General features: G+C 34.5%; 1 protein-coding gene across 1 annotated transcript; it reads right to left on the reverse strand.

The window, feature by feature from the left end:
* Window positions 1-2,705: 2,705 nt before the first annotated feature.
* LOC126824431 (tyrosine-protein phosphatase non-receptor type 5) lies at window positions 2,706-21,650 on the reverse strand. Its single transcript, XM_056101767.1, has 13 exons — window positions 21,385-21,650; window positions 13,615-13,737; window positions 12,629-12,796; window positions 11,618-11,725; window positions 9,056-9,261; window positions 7,516-7,602; window positions 5,990-6,089; window positions 5,518-5,596; window positions 4,667-4,749; window positions 4,154-4,291; window positions 3,683-3,796; window positions 3,295-3,461; window positions 2,706-2,781 (listed from the first exon to the last, which is right to left on the reverse strand). Exons 4-13 carry the CDS (start codon window positions 11,645-11,647, stop codon window positions 2,706-2,708), a joined length of 1,080 nt encoding a protein of 359 aa, XP_055957742.1. The 5' UTR covers window positions 11,648-11,725; window positions 12,629-12,796; window positions 13,615-13,737; window positions 21,385-21,650.
* Window positions 21,651-25,540: the final 3,890 nt, after the last annotated feature.

The raw sequence follows: 25,540 nt of genomic DNA on the forward strand, positions 1-25,540 counted from the left end.
GGGACTAACATGTATGTATGGGATGATATATCCCGAATCTTCATAACACGAATACAGTGTATTCAATTGTGATTCACAACAGATCCATTTTATTATGAATAATTCTAAAAATTTGACATATTTCTGGTACAAAAACAACTAAAGATGGCATGGAATAACTCTCATGACACATGTTTACCAGAATATCCAAGTTCTAATTATCTTATAAACAACAAATAATATTAATGTATTAAGTTTCTACACTGGGTTCAATTTGTGACCTGAATATGATTTAAACTGTTTATCAAAACACTTGTATTGTGAAAGATAAATAGACTGGAAGTCACACTCCTAAGGTCAATTTGGTAAAAAAACCAGCAACCAAATTGTCGAGGCCTAAGAATCGCAACACTCCATCGATCTTGCTTTGAAGTATCTTGTCTTGGGAGGCAAATAAGGCCTTACAATTAGACAAGTTTATCTATGTTAATGCTATGATGTTAGGCTAACAACTTTGAACTTTTAGAGTACCTTGTGATTTCGAAAGTTTTCGTTAAAATGAAAGGCAGTAGGTGACCTCAAGGTTGAGACTACTAAACAGTAGTACTTGTACAACAATACCATAGTATGTTAATGTGTACAACTTAAAATCATACCGTGGATCAGGAAATAACCATCAAGAATATTTACAGAATGAATGATCTTTGACAGATTATGATTATGAAAAAGATTCTTGGTGATTATAAAGGAGATTCTTTGTACTAAAAAAATGTTTTTTTGTCTTATATATTAAGACTTGTTTTTCCAGTAGAGAAGAGAAAGAATTTTTTTGTAATAAAACAAGTGTAAAAAAACAGGTGGAGTATTATCTGGGCGACCTGCACCCAATAACACTTTCAAATTAATATTGCGAATTTCCTATATTACAAAACTTTGATTCTTCTAATTAAAAATGGGGACCATGTATCACAATTTATGATTGGATGCTATTATTTTTTTCAAAACATGAATAATTATCTAATCACAAATATATCTAACACCATCAATGATTGGATACTACATATAAGTATATGTGACACCATGAATGACTGGATGTTACCATTTCTTTAAACATGAATAATTATCTTATTATAATACCATCAATGATACCATTTCATTAAACACAACATGAATAATTATCTTATCATATGTAACACCATCAATGATTGGATGATAAAATCATTCTAAAAAAATCTGATCAATAAATTAATTGTAAAACTGTTTGTATCACCACCTGTGATTGGATGAGATATAATTCAAACTATAAATAGAAAGTGATGTAAGATCATTCTGCCATATTTGGATCTGATAATTCCTGTTCGTATGTACACAATGCTTGATGAATAAACTCGTACTGTTCATGAGTTTGTATCATTCCTCCTCTGTAAAAAATATATATTTATATATTCCTTCAATAATTTAAATTATAGTAAGTGCAGGACAGTTGCACTACACACAAAACAAACCAACACGACAAACCTGCGGACAAGACAAACTACACAGACATTACAAGTAATAAACAAATATCAAATCCAGTGAATACATCTGGGGGCGTCCCTGGACCATAATAAAATTGGCTTCAAACAGAAAAGTAGATGAAAGGAATTTAGTTTAATGTCTGGTCAACACAATACTTTGGTCATATTGGGACTAACATGCTGTATGTTAATGTGTGAAACGCAGGGTAGGAGATTAATGCCTAGATTCTTAAACAATTTCCAGCTATACAGGTGTCTTTTACATGCATACCAATCTATGCACAGCTTTTCAGCAATCTGAATGATTAGATAAACTTTCCTTGTCAGACTCTCAGGCGTCATACCTGATGAGTGAAGACAGGTTGAAGGTTTTTCTCGGACCTGTGACATTCTAGTATAAAGGCTGATTAAGTTGCCACATACTCTACAACATTTTCAGATTAAAACAAGCCACGTACCTGTCTAATCTCATACTACAAACTATTCCCAATATATCAACAGAGTGCTCTTCTCTTAGTTGTTTCATTCCAACACTGACAGCTATAAAACATCCAGTTCTTCCTATACCAGCACTATAATTATATTAAATATAGCATATGTAACAAATATAAAACATCCAGTTTTTCCTATACCAGCACTAAAGTTACATTAAATATAGCATATGTAACAAATATAAAACATCCAGTTCTTCCTATACCAGCACTAAAATTACATTAAATATAGCATATGTAACAAATATAAAACATCCAGTTCTTCCTATACCAGCACTATAATTATATTAAATATAGGACATGTAACAAATATAAAACATCCAGTTCTTCCTATACCAGCACTAAAATTACATTAAATATAGCATATGTAACAAATATAAAACATCCAGTTCTTCCTATACCAGCACTATAATTATATTAAATATCGGACATGTAACAAATATAAAACATCCAGTTCTTCCTATACCAGCACTAAAATTACATTAAATATAGCATATGTAACAGATAAGAACATCCAGTTCTTCTTATACCAGCACTAAAATTATATTAAATATAGGACATGTAACAAATATAAAACATCCAGTTCTTCCTATACCGGCACTAAAATTACATTAAATATAGCATATGTAACAAATATAAAACATCCAGTTCTTCCTATACCAGCACTAAAATTACATTAAATATAGCATATGTAACAGATAAGAACATCCAGTTCTTCCTATACCGGCACTAAAATTATATTAAATATAGCATATGTAACAAATATAAAACATCCAGTTCTTCCTATACCAGCACTATAATTATATTAAATATAGGATATTTAAGAAAAGCTATGACAATAAATTGTAGTTTTCAAGTCCTATGTTTCTGCCTGATCAAAAACAAATATACATTAGGCAGTGTTACAAGAATAACTTTTGCCAGACCCTCACAGACCTGTCTTTGGACATTAACATGTCTCAGCAGACTCCCACATTTACTTTTTCTCTGAATAGCCAGCGGTGCTAGGACTTAGGACAAGGGTCATTTTAAAAGTCATTCTGATTAAACGCATGGTACATCACAGCATATTATAGATAATCGTCATTCATATTAATGGAGCTCTGAAATTTCTAATGAAATTAATTGCTAGAGTGCCAACAACTTCAAACTGAATTTTTAAATGTCCATCTTTTATAAAATCTTCAGTCAAACTAATGCTAACAAGTTATTGACAAGTGCACAGAAAACTAAAAGCATTTGCTGCTCTTCCCTCCAATTATAAATACAAAACTATTTACTTTGGAAGAAAGTTATTGTTTTGTTACCTGCAATGAACAATAACTGGTCCCCGTGGTAACATAGAATCTGGTTTATATCTGCGTAATTCCACTTCCTTTATAAGTTGAAGCAGCATTTTTGGAGATTCTGATGGTCGTTGATCGGGCCATGTTTGGTACCAATAGTGTAAGACGGTTAAATGTTCACCACCGCACTAAAAATACAAAGATATTAATTGAAAAAAAAGTCATATCCAGAATTGTCAATGCTATATTACATTGTATATTTAACCTATAACAAATTAAATGAAATCAGGTTTCACACCCTAATTAGCGACCCAGCGCCTTATACCCACTGAGCCATTGCAGCTCAACGAAACAATGCAAATATCGCGTTTTATGTAAGTAAATGATATATCAGTATAATTTTACTTACACGTAAAGTTAAATGACGAACTTCAAAACCATTTCTATTTATAACTCTGTCAACTGTGACCTCAATATCTCCAAACATGGCTGTTGTGTCTGGTAAATAATTTTCACATTTTGGCTAAAAATAAAAAAAAATAAAAACATGAGAAAGAAGCAAGACAATATAATCAATAGATATGAATTTCTGCTGTAAACCTAAAAGTAACTAATCTTTCATTCCGAAATATCCTAGACTAAAAATCAAATAATATCCAGACAAATATTCCGAATCTGAGTTTTTATAATGATACATATAAATAAATTTTTTTTTTTTTTTTTTTTTTGGCACCAGTCATGACTGATAGGCCAAGAAATTCCCAATAATCTAGGAATATGTTATGTGTCAAGTCTTGAAATTTTACTGTTACCACAACCCCCACAATGGTTGGACCTTTTATTGTTAGTATAACCATAGTTTATACTCTTACTGCCTTACCTTGCTTTTTTCTTTAAGTTTTGTGATCATAACAATAATAGGACATCTTTCAAACCATACCATCTTCCAAAAATCTACAATAGTATGAGCCATGGGACCTTGTGTAGCTATATACGCTCTAGATTCAGCTTCATACCCCTGTAATGTACAAATATCATATTCACGTCTACAACTATATAGATTTTCTATTGATATCAAAACTGACGAAGCATTATTAATATTAAGGAAAAGAAACAGATTTAATAGTATTGAGAAAAACAAGCTAACAGTGGGGTTGATGCCCCTAGCCACAATCCCAAATTAAATAGAGGACACACGAATCTATTTGCACATTTATCTTTTTCAAAAGTATCAAGCAATCAAACTGATTATCTTTACTTAGTCTAAGCAGAAAATGTGGGCATATAAAAAAGTGAAACTCTAAAGGCCAAATAATAAAACACATGACAAGGGCCTTTGAGGTTGACCCTAACTTTATTATTTTTGTTAAGCTCTAAATTGATAAATACTCACCCGTATATAGTTTGCATTAATGTAAGATGAAAGTGGATCGCCATCACCATCGCCATCTGCTAATATAACTCGTGTATGTTCATCTGAAATTAATATATACAAATATCTGCAATGATTTTATGCTGGGTATCAGAATTCAAATCTTTCATTAATTACTATAAACTTGATAATATTATAGTACAGTATTTAAAATCTATTTACAGAAAGAGAATGCAAGGTAATTGGTGGGAAGTGAAAATGTTCAAGGGACATAACCCCCATCTAATTGGAGAAGACCACTGGGTGGCAGACTACTGCTTTAATACTAATTCATGCTCTTGCTCCAAAGCCTGACTATGCAAATTTTGACTATGCCAAAGGCGGTGAAGAGAGAGAGAAAGAGAAAGAGAGTAATTATATTCATGGATAATCAAGATAGGGAAAGCACTTGGTGGTCTGCAAAAGAAGGCTGATATATACGGTAATAGGCATTTCTAAAAAAACAACAAAGACTTGTTTCGAAAATAATATCTGTTATCAAAATACACTAATAATAGGATGTTTTGTAAACTCGTCTGTCAGCAGATATAGTTTTGTAAGCAGTTTCCAATTATGTTTACATAGTTTACATATTAGGACATTAAAATTGCATTCCTTGCATATTTAACAAAATAAGTGAATGATGTATTTGTGGGGGGGTGGGGGGGGCGGTAAAGAGCAAGTGTGCATTATTATATTTAGACGTCCCTGGGCAAGAGACTGTGAGTAGACAACGTGAAGTCATTGAAGTCTGTAGTGAAGTAAATATTGAACACAACGTGAAGTCAAGGATTTTGAGAATTGTGACATAGAATCAATAGTATTGCACTTACTGGGTATAATAGTTTTATATCTGTTCTTCATACCCGAACCAGCTACTGATACTTTTTCAGTATGATTCATAGGAATTTCCTAAATAAAACAAGTGAAATAGTTTATCTAAATACTGAAATGAAGAAACATGATATTTTATCATCATCTTCCATGTCTTTTGCAATACGTCAACCAGCATTGGAGTTGTTTATGGGGCCTTAGCTGTTCACCTCGAAGCAAAATATCACTAAACCGATTTTCTTAATATAAAGTTCAAATGCATCATGTACAAACTTTAAAGCAGATATTTATAAATACTACATTATAATGCCTAAGTTGTGATTTAAATCAGCTTTAAATTTTTACATGGACTGTTCGAACAGGACTTTAGGAGAGCAATTTTCTTAGCAATGTATAAAAACAGAATAACATTATCTTGCCATGCCAGTAAGATATCTGTTTAGGAGAGTTTAAAAAGACTTGCTTGCTTACCCAAAATTCCTCATATATGTCTCTGGTATTATTTAAAGAATTTCTTAAATCTCTTCGACTCAATCGGTTTCCCGCTGACATTAAAAATTCTATACCACTGCTATAAAAATACAAAACATTACAATTTAATAATTCCATACAACAAAACTAAGTTAGATATAGTATCTAGAACAAATGCAGCCCCATTTAGTAATCATTGAGCAAAACGGATTATTAATTAATGCTTACTTCTAGTTCTTTAGATACATGTATGTAATTAATTATGGCTTCGGTTTACTGTTACGACTTAAGGTATGTCATCAGCGCTTTGATCAGTGCTTGTTATATATAATGTCTATATTTATGGCTTCTTTTTACTGTATATAAATACATGCGATATCACTTCTGTGGAAGCAGACGTTGAAGCACCAACGTTATCATTTGCTTGATAAAGACGAGTTTATCATTGTCGAAACATTGCATGTTAATATACCAGTAATTGTTATCCATAAATAGTGTTTAGTGTGTCAGTTAGTAACACTTGGTAATATCAGGGCTGGATTAAACTAACAAGGAGCTCCTGGCTGAAAATGTCCCTGGGGTCCTTGCAGCATCAACAGTGAAAACAGGGCACATACTGGTCATTGTCCATCGCATGCAAACAGATGCAATTAGGAAATTTTATGGCCCTCTTGTTAACCCCTACCGTAAATTATGACATTTATTTATGGTACCAAATTTTCATAGAGATAATCTGGGGGCCCCTGGTTGCAGCCTGGTCATACCCTCCTTTAATTCAGCCCTGAGGCTGTGTCACATTGTTTCAATGCAGGTTCTCCCATCTTTTCTTATATTGACATACTCGGATCTCGAAACAATCTGAGCCTTTATAATCCCTCTAGATTTATTATTATGATGTAAGATTTTTTCAGATTCACAATGTGCTGTGTTTAAATCTATGTTCAACAAAATAATATGCATATTATTTCAATGGTATCTTGTAATGGAGTAGTATCTGGTGGGCTATCATTAACTAAGTTGTATATTTTATTAGTGTATCGCTGTATGGTAAATTCTAGTGAACCCTAATGTATTGCAAAATACTTAGTGAATCCTAGTTAATAAATGTATTGATAATACTAGTTAATCCTAGTTAAAAGAGAGAGAGAGAGAAATGGGGTTTAACGTCCACTCGACACAAACTAGGTCATTTCGGGACTAACATATGGTATTAATTTTATTTCAATAATTTGCTTGTGCGTAGGGGTCTTTAGCAGTGGGAGGAAACCGGAGGACCGGGAGAAAACCCACGAGGCTGGACAGGTGACCCTACTCCTTGTCACGTACAACCAGGGATTCGAAACCATGCCAGTTGACTCAATGACAGGCCTTATGATACAGAGAGCGCATGCTAACCATTCGGCCACCCAACCCCCCTGAATCCTAGTTAAACAATAATAGTATTCCATACAAATGTGTACTGTGCAATATTGTGTTGATATATTTTTCGACAAAACCAATAAAATAAAACGGTATATAATGTTTACCTTTCTTTAGGTGGTGTTCCATCCCATCTAGTTAATTCTGGTGAAGGATTTAAATCTATTGTTAATGATGCATTTGATCCTCTCCTACTGATCAAACAAAACACATCTATTAGTTCATAATATGGGATACAAAAACATATCTTTTAGTTTAAATTAGAGGATGAAACAAAACACATCTATTAGTTTGTATACAGAATCAAATAAAACACATCTATCAGTTTATAATATAAGATCTTTGTGCCAGTAAAATATTGGCATGTATCAGACCATAACTTCATGGTCGTGCAAATCGGACAAAAATGGCCACTCCCTACACACAAATAGTGTAAAAGTATGTAATACCAAGATTGTGGGCCCTATACTGAGGTCACAATTTTTATCTGATTTTGATGAAACTTAAAATATATGTTTATATCTCAAATATCTTCGCTCCTTTGAATATTAGCACAGATTTGATCTTAGCTTCCTGGATTATAGCCCCTGACTGTACGAAAATTCGCTATTACTTTGCTTGATCATCTCTTGCTAAATGTGGGCGTATCTTACAAGGCAACCGCTTGTTTTCTATAACATTAAATTCTAAAACTAGTTTTCAAATTAAGAAAACAATTCGTGCTATCTCCTGCCATTCAGACATCATGTTCCTTGTAAAATTTAGTGGCTCACTTCCATGCGTTTGAATCCTGAGATACATTGTAGGCTGAGCAATATGAATACATGTATTTATTAAAGCTCAGCTCTACATGTTTTAACTCTGACGCAAAAAAAAACCCAAACAAAAACAAATTTTATGTTTATACAGTTTTGTTTTTGTTTGAAGAATATGTCTATTTCAGATACAGTTTAAGATTCTAGAAGACTGGTTTAGCCTCCCTCAATGTGCTACCTTATATCACTGAAGAACACAAAATTTTGAGACTAACATATGGTAATTTTATTCTAATAATTTGCTTGCGAGTAGGAAACCAGAGATCCACAACTTTAGACATGTGACCTACTCCTTGTCATGTACACACATGGATCAAAACTGCACCACTTGACTTAATGACAAACCTTATGATCTAGCCTGGACAAAAGGCGCCTGTCACACAGACATTGTGAATTAGAAATTATCAAAAAATGTATATAAGCCTGGACACAAAGCACCTGTCAGCTGCAAATTTTAAAAAATAAGCTGATAATTTGTGTCTGACAAAGTCTGTGAGAGAGAGAGAGAGAGAGAGAGAGAGAGAGAGAGAGAGAGAGAGAGAGAAAGAGAGAGAGGGGTCATTTCGTGACTAACATATGGTTCATTTTTATGTCAATAATTCGCTCGCAAGTAGGGGTCCTTAGCAGTGGGAGGAAACTGGAGGACCCAGAGAAAACCCACGAGATTGGACAGGCAACCCTACTCCTTGTCACATACAACAGGTGAATCAAAACCATGCCTGCTGACAGACCTTATGATACACAGCGTACACGCTAACCTTTCAGCCATCCAACCCCACCGGTCAGTGACTGACGCCTTCAGTCCAGCTTGAGTATATTGACGATTACTCACCTTTCTAAAAGTTTTTTTTTAACAAGTACAGGTTGAGTTGGCTGTGGTGTAATGGAACCTTTGGGTAAATAAACTGGACAACCTTCTGGTTGTATACCTAATGGATCTTTAACATCTGGTTTTATTGTGGGATAAAAAATCTCTAGATGAGACAGTGGCTCCTCAAATTTTGCCTTTTTATTTTTTATACAGCAGCAAACATAAACCTGGAAATAAACAAAAATATTGCTGGATTACGATTGTCTTCATTAGTAGAAAAGTAAAACGTTAAACCCCTTTTAAAGTACAGATGCTTCATTAGCATTTTATTACAGCTTAAAGGGACAATAACACTCTTGCTGGCTTGACAGCTCCAGGAAATAAAAAATAGCCTGATTCTAAGTACTAGATGTGTTAGTGTCCTACCTGTTGTGTAAATTATCCATTCAATCCTATTTTACTTGTTTAAAGGGTTCAAAAATATTTTAAAATCCAAGTCACATTTGAAAAGCTTTATGTCAGGCTTTTCAAATCATTTAGTTGAATTTTTCCAATTTTTTAAATTAGGTGTGTTAAGATGAAATTTGTATCATCAATTAATTGGAATATTGTAAAATAGTACAATTTATTGACCAGAATAAAGATTAGAACATATTATTCAGTTACAACAAGAGTGGTATTGAGCCTTTAATGCAAGCTAAATATGTACTCAGGTTGACTATTTAACAATTAATTAAGAAAACAACCAGATTTAAACTAAGACCATTAGGTTTCTCCAGTACTAATAAAAGATGAAGGTGGGTTGTTACACTCAAGCAGCATAGATCAAAGATATTTCAATGTAACATAACCTTGTAAATACTGAACGGAATTTAACCATTTTTGGAACTGATATTCCTGATTCAACTTTTAGTATATTGTAGTTTACATGTGATTTCCATAGCGGTAAATCACACATCAGCTCTTATATTTCATTTAATTTCAAATCCAATAGAGCACAGAAATTTCAATGTAACATAACCTTGTAAATACTGAACGGAATTTAAACATTTTTGAACTGATATTCCCGATTCAACTTTTAGTATATTGCAGTTTACATGTGATTTCTATAGTGGTAAATCACACATCAGCTCTTATATTTCATTTAATTTCAAATCCAATAGAGCACAGAGATTTTATTTCAAGTCTCAATTGCATTCTTTTTGAAAAATTGAATAAATTGACACATTCTATTGGAATATTTCTCATTAATGTTTAAAATATAATCAATGAGACTGTTTTCAACTCAGGTAATCTTTGTTTTAGCTTAATTGAAGGTATGTACAGAAAAAGCCTATTGTAACCAATCTATCAAAAATTTGCTTCAATTCCCTCTCAAAACTTTGTATTCGCCGAGGATACCTATAGCTATAAGTAAGCTGTTGTCAACTTCTTTTTCCACCGTTTATTTGCAGAGTCTTTTGTACGTTGACACCCCTCAATGTTTCCCAAACCACCTAACCATTTGATCAAGAAATAACAACTGCTCCCTCTCTTAAGCTTGTACACAATAAGCTGGCAGATAACAGTCAGGTTGCCAGTTAGTGATACCCTGACAATTTTGCCCAGTGCTTGCCCCATGGGTGTTTTTTTGGGTAATCCAGTATTTTTCTAGTAAGATTGGGTGTCTATACTTTCCATATATACCAAATTCGACATACTTTTTTGGATATAACCACCCGACAAATACTTTTCTGGGAAATTATATTTAAGTATTAACTGTACAGACAGGGAGAAGGTGAGGTTTTTTGAACAAGATTTCAATTCAAGTGGAAAGGTGAGTGTTTCTGAATCAGATTTCAATTCAAGTAGAAAGAAAGAGAGAGAGAGAAATGGGGTTTAACGTCCACTAAACACAAACTAGGTCATCTCGGGACCAACATATGGTTTAATTTTATTTCAATAATTCGCTTGCGCGTAGGGGTCTTTAGCAGTGGGAAGAAACCGGAGGACCTGGAGAAAACCCACGAGGTTGGACAACGTACAACCGGGGATTCGAAACCACGCCAGTCGACTCAATGACAGACTTTATGATACAGCGCGCGCACGCTAACCATTCAGCCATCCAACCCCCCAAGTAGAAAGAAAGTACTGGTAGTAAATTATAAAATTTTCATTTAATAGTACAAAAAATTAAATTATTAGAAAATAAATCCCTTTTTTAGTTTAGTTTTTTTTTTTTTTTTTGGGGGGGGGGGGGGGTGAAAATAACAATAACAGATATTATATTGTGGGTATATGACCTCAAGTAGTTGGTTCTGATGGGAAATAGGTAGGCCTTACATTAACAGCTGATGATTGAGGTAACATGAATTTGAACTTTTGTTCCTTGAATTCACATACATTAACAATTTGCTTATTTCTTGCTTGCTGTATTCCCCTTCCCTTTCAGTTTTGAGATTGCAAACAAAAAGTCTTCCAAAACTTATTTATTGATCAACATCCCAATGAACCAAATTTTAATTTGATTTGCTTTGAAATGTTAAACACAGTCTGTGGGACTTCCAGTGGATATTAATTAATCAAGAGATAGAAAATACTTACAACAACAGTAACCAAGGTAATCACTGCCATACATAAAGCTGCAGTAACATAAGGGAAGAATGGTTTTGTCCAGAATGGTGTTTCATAGTTGGTTAATGATATTTGATGCTGAAATAAATTCATTGTTTTTAAATTGTGATGTAATAAAAAGTTTCAAAGTGACACTAAACATGGAGTATGCTGTTTAGTTGATAATCTGTTGTAAGTTAATAGTTATATCATTTCAAAGGATTGACTAATCACATTAAAATATATGCAGATAGCATTGATGTTGTACGTAACTAACGTACGAAAATTAATTGGTGGCTAGCTTTTTTTTCGCAAATATACAGTGAATGGGCATTTTGCTCAGTAATCCCAGCCAGAATTTGGCTATTTTCTAAATTTGCGTTAAAGTTTAAAATATTTGTTTTAGAACTGAAACACATTAACTATTAGTCAATCCCAACGCTAAAAACATCAACAGAATTGATTGTGTATATCTGAAATAGACCCGACCGACGCACAAAATAGTGCAATATGGCGGCCTCTATGAACAACCCTCGCAGACGCTGTCATTGAAGACAAAGTCAATTCTATGAGTTGTAGATGTTATTTTTGTGAAAAATCATTGGAAGAAGAGAGAACATGTTGGGACTGTACGAATTATATAGTCTTTATGGGTGCAATGGACACAATGCTGAAGATAAACCTATTGTTTACAATGTTGACCTCTTGGCCCATTGACGCCAATGTCATGATCTGTGATGTGTAGATCACGTGATATGGATATCATGGCTACTGACTGTGTCTGAGATACTTCTCCGCAGGTAGCGTGTCTCAGATGTTCAGAATGCATTGATGTTTGAGGAGAAGGACAATTGTGAAAAATATTCAAAGCTCAGAGAATATCTGATCACTAGAAGTACATGTATATTTATGGTCTTTGATAGGATCAACCAATACATTGTATATATTGAATAATACTTTTTAATTGACCCAAGACTATAAGTAATAAATTAATAAACTTACATCTAATGATATGGCAGTAATATTTAAATCTGGTAATTTCTTTTGGAGTTTTGATATAAGACCTGGTACCAGAATATCTTTTGCTGGAATGAGATCTGATGCTAGTAGAATATCATCATCTATTGGAGCATGGCGCAAGAAATACAAACCAACAACATTTCCAGCTAACTATAAAACAATAATGTACGGTATATAAATAGTAATCACATTATACTTCAACAAAACGAACAGGTGAATTCTTCAGAATGCAAAAGTAAAACATTTTCAGACATTTTTTAGTAATTGTATAAGCCATTTTGAATCAATAACTCAAAAATTTACTATCAATATGTGTATGAACTATACCAAGTTTCTATACATTACAAATTTTTAATCATTATTTTACAGATTATAATTCAGATCTCAAGATTTTTTGAAAGAAATTTCAATACATTTTTTACAGTTTCTTAATTTATATTATAACATGCTGTATACATAGCAAAATGGCTGACATGACAGTGTAGAACATCATTTAAAGATGCATTATGTAAGATTTAGATAGAGCTGGCAGTTCTCGCTATCATAGTTTAAAAATAGATAATGGAAAAGAAATATATTGAAAAATTCAGTCAAATTACTTCATTCTTTGTGAAATTAAGAACTTTGAAAGTTTTGATAAGAATAGCATGCATAGTCCACTGTTACGACAATAAACAACCTCTTGATTATCCATTTTTAAAATAAATTATTAAATGACCTAGAGAGTTGATTAGGAGCTTGTCATGTTAATAAATGTCTAATTAATAATTTACAGGTATATAACATTTGAGGCCAAAAGAAAGACATGCAATAGGCAAATTTAGCTTTGACATAATGCATCTTTAATGTCTGATTTACCATGTACATGTATAATTGACACTGTACTTGAAGAAGACCTCTCTATAAGGTGATGCATGCAATATATAATATAATCAATAATATTCAAAATACAACAATCCTATACTTACACTAATCCTGTCTACACGTATTTTATCCAGTGTACGATTTAGTACTTTGGAGAATGAATCACGTAAAGACTGGATAGCACTGTCTATTGTTCTGTTAGGATTGTTGACACCAGCTCCTAAAGTCTACAAAAAGAGATAATTTTGTGTAAAAATATTACATAATTGTACTGTTACAAAGTGAACAAGGCCTGGGGTGCTCAAGCGTAGGTTTGTTGTTGATTCCATGATGTACTAATATATCTAAGTACAAGTTAGTATCAATAGTGTGGGGTTTTTTTATTAACGCAATTTTTATTCAGGTTGTCTTAAGGGGATTGGGGAACAGGCTTGTCTTAGCCTATGTAAAATCCTTCTATGACAGCCAAGATTTGGACAAAAATGTGGGAGGCGACTGGTACTGTATGTGTCTCTCTTTTTTGGACCGAGGTGAGACAATATGAACAAAGGAAACTATTCACTGATACTCTAGATAACCAGGTCTTAATAGCCTTTCTTAATCGCTTATCATTTTACTGTTACAAATTACAACCTGATTAAAATTATCTTATGTTTTATTATTGATTTTGTCAATGGAATGGGGTTTAATTTCTTGCCAACGTCCTACTGTTCTGCTCCGAAGTCAACACAGCTATACTTAAGCATGTCAAATGGCACTTTATTTATAGAGGGAGCCCCCATGGCTCAGTGAGTATGGAACTTGCTAATTAACCAGGATATCGAAGGTTCTATCCCTTTGTTGGCTAAGAAAGTTTCTCTGCATTTTTGAGATCAGACGAAAAACCATGGTTCTGCGTGCCTGTTGGCATACACACAAAAGAACATAAGACAGTTGGCACTGGATAAAGAGTAGACGCAAACACTGCTACATATATCTGATAAAAATATCCCTCATCATAGCACACTGCATAGACATTAAATACCATAGAACTTCATTGTTTCAATAAGGGACAATATGTGACATTGTATCACCTTATTATTATCAGGGTTATAAAATTATATAATTATATTAATGTGATCTATTGATACACGAGAACTGGATGGGAGAAGTAGTTTTAGACATTGAGCAGATATTGATGCCTCAATTCTCCTGAGGCATAGGCAATAACTGGCCTTTTTATCATCAATATTATTATGTCAATTTATTTGTGTGATGGATATTGGATAATCAGTGAGTGCATGCAAGTTAATAACCTAGCAGTATGTACATGTATTTATGGCAGTAACCCATATTTCAATAAAATGCTCAAATTGTGGAAAGCGAGAGAGAGAGAGAGACAAATAGGGTTAACCTCCATTCGAGACTAACATATGGTTCAATTTTATTTCATTAATTTGCTTCCGTGTAGGGGTATTTAGCAATGCGGGGGAACTGGAGGACCCAGAGAAAACCCACAAGGTTGGACATGCACCTGGATGAGACGAAAAACCGAGGTCCCGTGTAAACATTGGAATGCACGTAAAAGATCCCTTGGCAGTTGGAATTCGATATAAGAGTAGGCGATAGTGCCGCTGTCCGGGCAAAATTTCCCTCATAGCACACTGTATGGTGTATGCCCGTCTTCATTAGCCCAGTATAGGAGCAGAACAGTAGGACGTTAAACCCCATTTCATTTCACGTAGAACCAGGGAATTGAAACCACGCCAGTTGACTCAATGGCAGACCTTTTAATACAACGCACACACGCTTACCATTTGGCCATCCAATGCCCTCCTCAAACTGTGGATTTCAATAAATACTGGTTGACAGTCAAACAGATCAATTTTGAATATGGTTTTGAAGTTGTTTTTCAATGTTTAATGCATACAAGTGAGGTATGGGTCAGAGTCCGGTTGGTCACAGTGCTCCCCCAAATTTTTGGGCAAATGCTATCAAGGCACTGAACACTCTTTGGTCAAATTCTAACAAGAATCTTCAAGACTATTATTCCAATCTATTCAAGAATATCACTAATATTATTAAAATATTCATATCCTTTGAAAAAACTATGAAAGTCTCTTTTTGTTATATTTAGATAAATCGATGTCTGGTGATTTTTGGACAAAAACATTAAAATTTGGGCACCTGAACCTGTGTCACATACCCTCAATCAAATTTAGTCACCATGCTGAATACTGAATACATTCATTAAATATTTTTTCCATAATCTACTTTGATTTCCACTTGCCAATTTCTGCATTATACACTACAAGATTTCGAGATTTTCTCGAAAAACCAAAAATTAGACCAATTCACAATTTTATACTTGAATGTCAAAAGGCGAAACATTGATTAATATGTACAGTACACCTATCATTAATATCGATAATACAGCATATTCTATCCTTTTTAGGTACGGTAATCTTTTTTTTTCTTAATAAAACTCTGAAATAAATTACAGAGTCTGCTAAGCTTACATGTAGGTAAATTGGTAGCTGTAATATAACTGTGTAAAATAAGCTTAGAAAACGACCTCTACACAAGGTCAAATTGAAAGTAGTTGTATGTTATTACTGTAACTGGAGGGGAAGAGTTGTAATTTGATCAAATAATTATAATTGGTCGTACAGCAAGATAGCTTAGGATATACCCAGACTTATTGGGTATCGGTAATTAAATTATAAGAGCACTGGATACGCAAACTAATAATTAAGTTGTATGATTGTCCGGAGGGTAGGATATAATAAGCCTATAGATTCTTGTATACCAATAACATTTAGTTGTTTAATCAAATCAACTTGTGTGTACATAAAAGAGACTGATCATGGAATAAGACTCTAACAAGACAATGGTATTTAACAAAACAAATACAGCAAAGGAAATGAAATGAAATGAAATGGGGTTTATATACAGCAAAGGTACATGTATTTACAATTCTCAGACAAAAACAAGCAAATTATTTGTTTACATGTGTACACTGCTCAAGTGGATTAAAAACAAAATGTCTAGAGAGAGAGAGAGAGAGAAAGAGAGAGAGAGCGAAATGGGGTTTAACGTCCAATCGACACAAACTAGGTCATTTTGGGACTAACACATGGTTCAATTTTATTTCAATAAATAGCTTGCGCATAGGGGTCTTTAGTAGTGGGAGGAAACCGGAGGACCCAGAGAAAACCAGGGAATCGAAACCCTGCCAGTTGATTCAATGACAAACCATATGATACAGCGCGCACATGCTAACCATTCGGCCATCCAACCCCCCAAAATGTCTAAAAATTGAAACTTGGCTATAGTATTTAAAAGAGAATGCAAATCAACGAAAATTCTCCCGGTTAAATGAGACAAAGGGAAATAATAAAAGAGATTATAATAGAACAGGATTGAGATCAAAGTGTTAGAAATACCAACATTTTAATTTCTGGATGATTTTTTTTATGAGGGGGTGGGGTGGGGGGCTTAATCGATCTTAAGTTGTACATGTAGCTCTTCTAAAAGAACCAAGACAGTGTTGACTGATGTTTTCAAAAACTCACATAAGTTTTGTGCATAATGACAGCTGATTCTAAGGGTTTTTTTTAATTTACAAACAATTGATAAAAATTCATGATCAAAACAATAACTTTTTAAAGATTTGGAGATTTTAACCATTTATTGACTGCACACGTATTGAATTTCCCATTTACAATATTAATTAAAATTCATATATGATTTCAATAATTACTTTTTTAGAAGTCCAGAAATGTGCAACACTAATCTTACTGGCAGCTCATGTAATCAAACATTTTGCCTGGAATTGGATGATTTTGGTCGCCATATGAAGCCTTATCAACAACTCAGTAGGACTGGCAAAAGGAGTAGACTCTTATAAAATTCAGTATTTGAATTAGCAAGTACAAAAAGAAATCAATCAAATCTCCTTCCATACCTTAAAAAAAATCATCCACACACCAACAATTTCACACAAGCACAAAAAACTCTTTTTAATGATAAGATTGATCAAATTAGGGAATGTAAATAAATTTCTTGCCGCTCAAGATATAATTCCTTTTCTTCCATTGATTTATTTTTCCTTCAATGGAATGAAAGCACTTTTTTTTTTATTGAAAGGCACCAAGGAGAATGGATGCTAAAACTGTTACTTGGTACGTCTGTCTGAATGTTTTTCTGGGGCAAAGAACTCCGAAATAAACATTCTTTAACAGACTTTTTTCATCTTGAACATTTGTTTGTCATTGTTTTTTTTATTTTATGGTTGTTTTCATTACATTTTGTTTTACTAGTAAACATTTACTGTCAGAGATTTCAGAAGCTATCCACCGATTCTTTCCGAAATCCTAATCACAAGCCTTGTTCCAAAAACAAAATCTTGAAAATCTGAACTTTTTGCTCTTAGAGATTATGAGGTTTCTTTCTAGTGTAAGATAGGGCAATGAAATAAATGTTTAAAATTACCAATATCTTACAAAATTCCCTTTAGTTTATTATTTTGATGAATTTTTATCAATTGCATTTAAATAACAAAGGTATGGTACAATTTTATTTCATTAATTTGCATGTGCATAGCAGAGGGAGGAAACAGAAAACCAAAGGACGCTGAAAAAACCCACAAGGTTAGGAGACACTACTTCTGTCACATATATGTTTGGGGTTGAAACCACACCACCTGACCCAATGACTAACCTTACGATATAAAGCACATGCATTAGATCTTTTGGGTTTCCAACCACCACCGCTGAAGTATGGTGTGGGGGTGACAAATGAAATGAAATGGGGTTTAACGTCCTACTGTTCTGCTTAAGCCATACAGTGTGCTATGAGGGAAATTTTGCCCGGACAGCGACGCTACGGGCTACTCTTATATTGAATTCCAACTGCCATTGAAGGATCTTTTACGTACACGCTAATCTGTACATGGGACCTCGGTTTTCTTTCCATCCGAACAACCAGACAGCTGTCCTTGTCAGGCCCTCTGTCCTGCGTCAATGCCCGAAAATCTGGATGAACTTTCTCGGCCAATGCAGGGATTGAATACTCAACCTCCAGGCTAACGAGCCAGTGTCTTACCCGCTTAGCCAATGTGGCCCCCTGCCAAAGATCAATTATGAGCTTATACATGTAACTAATTATAATCAGTTCTGATGGAAAAGCTACATGTATTAGTAGAAGACTTATCGTTGTCCTACATGTGTACATGTACATGTATACAACTGAATGAAAGTTGACAATTACATAGTATGTACGGGTACATATATTCATGACATAACATCTATTGGTACTGACAGCATTCCTGCATTCTGATATTGATTGTTTTTACAACTACATTTTGAAGAGTTTCACGACAGACAATCTATGAGAAAAAAATGACACACAAGGGAATCATTGAACAACAGTCACACAAGTTGATCTTCTTCTCTGTAGAGTTTACTTGTTGAGCATAATTAAATTAACTCTACTTGATGGCATGGTTACCATTTTTTATTTATGTACCGGTAACATAAACGAAGTATCATAATCAAGTATGCTTAGAGTACAGCATGTCTATATTACTGAGCGACGTATCAACTAGGCTTCTCAAGCAATAATGACTAGAGAAATCTAGTAGAAACGTCGCTCAGTAAATAAGCAGTATTATTTGTAGTCCATAGAATGTGACCTGTATATTCCAGCTCCATTAGTAAATGCCACTGAAACCTGACTTTAGTACTAAAAAATACAGGTAAATAAATATACCAGTATAGATTTAGACATTTTGGTAAGCTTATAAATAATCAAATTCTCAAAATTACATTTAACTGAAAACAGCTGATAGACATTTGCATTATTTGGACATTATCTAATTTTTCACTTCTTAATCTTCTAGATATAAAATCAAAAGTGTGTATGTACATGTATGTGTGTAGGCTCACCCATCACGCTTCATCGCCGCCGCCACATACATGTATGTGGTATCAAATAAACCAGCTAACCCTGTGGATGTTTTAGGCCATCGAATTTGGGCCCCGGACGGATCACTCCATCCCCATGTATCAAAGTAACTTCATGACCCCTTAAAGGTTTTAGGCCTTCAAATTAGTTCCCTGGACAAATTTGGGCCATGGGCAAAGTCGGATATCCTGCCATTCCAGCCTAAAATGTAAGCTTACTCCAACTGACTGCTTAACATGGATTGCCAAATTTGTCTCATAATTAAAATTAAATAAATGGGGTTTAATATCCGACTAGGCTTATGAAGATGGTCAATTGGTCCTACGGCAGACAGTGTGCTACATGTATGAGGGAAATTTTACCCAGTCAGCAATGCTACAGTTCACTCTTATCTCTGTCCAACTGTCGGGATTCTTTTACATGCATGCCAATGTGTACATGGGACCATGTTTTTCATCTGGGTGAAACGAAACGATTATATGATGTCCCTTGCCAGGCCTTTTATCTTGCACTACTGACAAGGGGTAAGCATGCCAGAAAATCATGATGAACTTTCTCGGCAAACATGTGTGAGAGAGAAATGGAAATGAAATGAAATAAAATGGAGTTTAACGTCCTACTGTTCTGCTCCTAACCTGGGCTAATGAAGACGGGCATACGCCATACAGTGTGCTTTGAGGGAAATTTTGCCTGGACAGCGGCACTACGGCCTACTCTTATATCGAATTCCAACTGCCAAGGGATCTTTTACGTGCACGCCAATGTGTACACGGGACCTCGGTTTTTCGTCCCATCCGAACGACTAGACAGCTTTCCTTGTCAGCCCCTCCGTCCTGCATCACTGACAAGGGAGAACCACGCCGGAAAATCTGGATGAGTAGAGTAGAATGGTGAGATTGAAGAGTAGAATGGTGAGATTGTAGAGTAGAATGGTGAGATTAAAGAGTAGAATGGTGAGATTGTAGAGTAGAATGGTGAGATTGAAGAGGAGAATGGCGAGATTGTAGAGTAGAATGGTGAGATTGAAGAGGAGAATGGTGAGATTGTAGAGTAGAATGGTGGGATTGAAGAGGAGAATGGTGAGATTGTAGAGTAGAATGGTGAGATTGAAGAGGAGAATGGTGAGATTGAAGAGGAGAATGGTTGAGATTGAAGAGTTCCGCATATGGACCAGCTATTTTTAACTTGTTATATCTGGTGAGATTGTAGAGTAGAATGGTGGGATTGAAGAGGAGAATGGTGAGATTGTAGAGTAGAATGGTGAGATTGAAGAGGAGAATGGTGAGATTGAAGAGGAGAATGGTTGAGATTGAAGAGTTCCGCATATGGACCAGCTATTTTTAACTTGTTATATCTGTTAAAGTTTAAGTAGATCAACCTGATTTTAGGCTACTAATATGTGTAAAAGCTTATACCGAGGTTGGTGAGGTTGAAATGAGTCTGTATTATAGGTTAGGATGGATAAATGGGTGAAATAAACTGTTTAGATAGAGAAACTGGGCTGAGGTTTTAGAAAGAGAGAAATGGAGTTTAATGTCCATTCGACATAAATTATGTCATTTCAAGACTAACATATATGGTTCAATTTTATTTCAATAATTTTCCTGCGCGTAGCCGTAGGGGTCTTTAGCAGTTGGAGGAAACCAGAGGACCCAGAGAAAACCCATGAGGTTGGATAGGCCGCATAGCGACCCTACTTGTCATGTTCAAATGGGGAATAAAAACCATGCCACTTGACTCAATGACAGACCTTGTGATTTCATGCACAGAGGTTAAACTACTAGACTCCCCACTGGAAAGTGTATAAAAAGATAATACATAGGCTACAATTTGACAAAAATGTAGCCTATGGATGGTAGTTTGGTACTCCAGAATATATAAAGCTTATTAATATTATTAGAATAAACAATTATTCATAATGCACTTACCACAACAACAACATATTCCGGTGGAATTGTGGTGGTTAATTCTTCCTGGGGTAGCCCTCTTTTCTTCCTTAGCTTTATTTCTTCTTCCTTCTTTCTATCCCCTCTAGTGACATGTGTCACGTGATCTTTCAACCCGAGCTGTCTTTTCTCACGATAAAATCCATCTTGAAATCTTTTAGAAATAACATGCGACGTAAGTAAGTCAGTCACTGGTGTTTTGTCATGATATTGGAGGCTATACACCAGGTTTACAGCCTTAGCATCTATTCTATTTCCTGAAAAATAGTAAATTATAAAATGCGTGGGATTGTCGTAACATTTGTTTTCATAATTTGCGGTAAGAGAATTTACGCGCATGAAACATCGCGCTTTCAAAGCGCATTGCTGAAATGTAACGGCAAATATTCATATTAAATGTAAATTTAAATATAAGATGGTTTAACCGCCCAGAGATATAAAGGACTTACCCAGAAAAATAGAATAGCAGGATATTGTCAATAAAAAATGACAACAAGCCATAAACCGCTTGTTGGTTAACATTTCCACCATATTTAGCCATGCGCATCTCATCGCCACGCGCTAGAACCTACTCCGACAAACAAAATAGTGCATTGCCTAAACTATACTTTGCTGTGCATAATGATCATGACATATATAGTATCAATAATTTTAGATCGAGAACGAATATTTTAAAACAGAATTACAATTAGTATAAACGAAATTTTGTTATTTACCAGAAATATATTATTCCGCTTTAGTATATTCGTGACATCACATGTAAACAAATAGAAAGTAAATATAGAAGGGAGGTAATTTTCAGGGTAAAACTGGATTTACCCCCCATTGATTGAATCTTAATACACTCAGCCTTTCTTAGTCCTTCGGGTGGGTTATTTTGGTGGCGACGTTACTGCACATTCATTACGTGATGGAAAAACACGCAGATACAAAGCAATATCTCTCGGCCTTTTAATTGTGTAAAATGTGATCTTGACAAATTCCCTTTTCCAAACCCTAAATAAATACTTGAAACTAAAGGATGACATTCATCCGTCAAAACAACCTACTTACTGTGATACTATTTTTATTTATACATAGGCTATATTTTTTTCTGTGATATAATTTAGCCTGTCTCGAAATAATCACCATATGTTTGGCGCAATATAGCCCAGTTGGAGCTGACGTGCCATAAAATAACATTTCATTTCATTTCAAAACAACCATAAAGAGAAACCCGACAAAATGCCATGGTCTATAATTTTAATAAAGCCAATTAGATCTGTAAGTTTTATGTGTATTTTATCTAAAGCATTTAATTAGGTACATGTTATTCTTCCTTAATGTACCTGACCGTAACTCGGGTACCAAAATCTTGCGTATTTAGCCCAATTTTTTTTCATATTCATTCAATATTAAATCTTTGTTTGAAAATTCGTAACAATCTTCGAAAATCACCCCAAATCATCTAATATGTACTGTGTACAGATTAAAGTTGACTGTTTAGATAACGAACGTCCAATTTACTTTCCTGATCGCTATTCAAAATTAAACAACCCAATTGATTTGGTGACTACATATTCTGAGGTTACTTTGGAATAGTGATCGGAAAAATAAATGCTTGAAAATTGGACACTCACTATCAAAATTAAACCGCCAGCTTTGAACTAAACACAAATAAGATGACTTTAGACGATTTTTACGAATTTTCAAACCGAGATTGATATTGAACTGTTGAATCAAAATCAGAATTTCATTGATAATTAATACATGCGCCCTTCGAAGTCTGGACAGAGAAGGCATCTTATTCAATGTAAAAGACCAAAAGAGCAGCCCTCAAGTGTCAAAGGGTCAAACCGATCCCCAACCCAATTCGCCCATACCAAGATAAGACGACTATGCTGTTCTTAATGGACGTCTTGATGCAATAAAACATGTAATATATTGTTATTGATCGTTATTTATGTATATATATCGTATGATGTTCTTAATGGATGTTTTGATACAATAAACTCTTATTACTGAGTCAAAAACCAATGTAGGCCATGTAGAATAGGATAATGTGTGTATGATACGGAACTGAAATATTGAATATCGATATTTCAATTGCAACCAAGTAGTGTTTCATCAAATTGCTCTTTCTTAAATTGCCTGCTTCCGCATCTGTCGTTTCCAATTATAAAATTAGAGCGTCTGCTCTTTTCTCGGTAATAATGTCTAGAAAATAAAACATGTTAAATTCAATAGGGCAACATCATTCAAAATTACGCATTTCAAATAAAGACAATAATGGTGGATTTTGGGTAGATGTAAGTCTTGTAATCTAGAATTTTGATGTTTAGAAGAACTAGAAAAAAAAAAAAAAAAAAAAAAATATAAACCAATTTGGGAATTTTGATGTTTCGTAGTAAATCAGAAAAATCCCAGGGGCATCATTTTAGATTAGTGTTAGGATAAGGATTAATATGAATCCACTGGGTCTAACTGGTTTTTCTCGACACCAGCGTAGTTGGTGGATAGGGTTACCAATGGGGACTCCTGGTCAATGGTGCTGACCATTTTCATGAAAAAAAAATAGAAATCTGAAAAGATCTCAGAATTGTGAGATCGGTCATTAGCCGAGGAGTTTTTGAAAATGGGGTGGGGGTAGGGTTATGGCCTTGTCGGGGAAGGCTATGGTCTTGTCGGGAATGAATGCTCAGTTTGTCGGGAAGCGTCGCGCCGTCTGTCGGGTTTTGAATAGTTTTAATAATATGGAAGCGGAAAGAAAGCAGTCCAGTCAATGATGAACACGTTCGCCATCTGAATAGAACTAGCACGTACACATGGCCTTTCTCAGTTCTTGAGTACTGTGTTCCTGTATACTGGCATCCAACTCCATGCACCGGACGAGCCCAGTGATAGAAGTGAGCAGTTGAAAAGCAGTATAAACCCTCTGTTTATGCCTTCCCTATCCATACATACACTTCATATGCTACCTGTCGATGCCAGAGGAGGAGATATAGATATTGATAGATACCACTGATAATAAATTGGTCATTCATATATTAAAAGTATATAAATTTTACAAGTTCAAAAAGTCTTCTATCTTGATTCTAGATCTATCTATCTTAGATATGGATAAAAAATGTGAACTGTCATATAATGAAAAACGTGGCAAAAGTAAATCGTAATACGGAATATATAGATTGTAAATTTGAACTCTTTTAAAATGGTCATTAATATATTAAAAGTAGATAAAGTATATACAAGTCTTCTATACATCTGAGATCTGGAAATAAAATGAAAAATGTGGCAAAAGTAAATCGTTCGACCTGTTCTTGTTTTCGTAGTAATAGAGCTTGTATTTTAAAGATGACTTTTTACCAGTTTTTATGCTGCAACTGACAAAATTTACTACCCACTCCAAATTACTAGAAAGTATTCGAAATGCCTGGAAATCGCGTCTACGGCCGTCTGGTTTTCAAAATTTTCTGCGGGAGACCCCCCAGACCCCCCGTCGGACGCTTCGCGCCTCCGGCGCTCGCGGGCGGACATCTTCGCCACCCGCAGCTCCACGGAACCTAAAGAAATATATTTGTCGGGAAAATATGCTGCCGGAAACCCCCACCCACATCCAACAGAGTTTACACCAATCTCTTTCCACCTTTCTGGTCGATGCTAAAATGTAATTTGTTTATTGTGTTCCATATCCAGATTTAAGTAGAAATCGAAGAAAAAGAAGTCTCACAAACTCGACTGAGCTACTACGATATGGATTAATCGTCTATTCATTCTTTTGATGATTTAGCCATAAACTTTCGCTATTTTAGATGCAGAGAATTTTGATAGTTTTGTGGCTACTAAATGGACTCAGAGATTGTTATCGTCAACCAATGGACTATGAGAATTGATATTTTAAACTAATCTACTATGATAATTGTGATATTTGAATCTAATGGACTGTGTGGATTGTGATATTTTGAACTAATGGGCTGTGACTGAGAGTTGTGATATATTGAACTAATGGACTGTGACTTGTGATATTTCAAACTGATCTACTGTGAAAATTGTGATATTTTGAGCTAATGGACTGTGACAGTTGGGATATTTGAAACTAATGGACTGTGAGAATTGTGATATTTTGAACTAATGGACTTTCATACTTTTGAAGTCTTGT

Source organism: Patella vulgata, chromosome 6, assembly GCF_932274485.2.
Source record: "Patella vulgata chromosome 6, xgPatVulg1.2, whole genome shotgun sequence".
In the NCBI taxonomy this organism is placed as follows: Eukaryota; Metazoa; Mollusca; class Gastropoda; family Patellidae; genus Patella; species Patella vulgata.

Coding starts and splice junctions, on each gene's coding strand:
- LOC126824431 (XM_056101767.1), bottom strand. CDS start 11,647: ATGGCAGTGATTACCTTGGTTACTGTTGTT. Junction 9,262..11,617: donor TTACCTTGGTTACTGTTGTT/GTAAGTATTTTC, acceptor GTTTATTTCCAG/GTTTATGTTTGCTGCTGTAT. Junction 3,797..4,153: donor AACTTAAAGAAAAAAGCAAG/GTAAGGCAGTAA, acceptor TTTTATTTTTAG/CCAAAATGTGAAAATTATTT.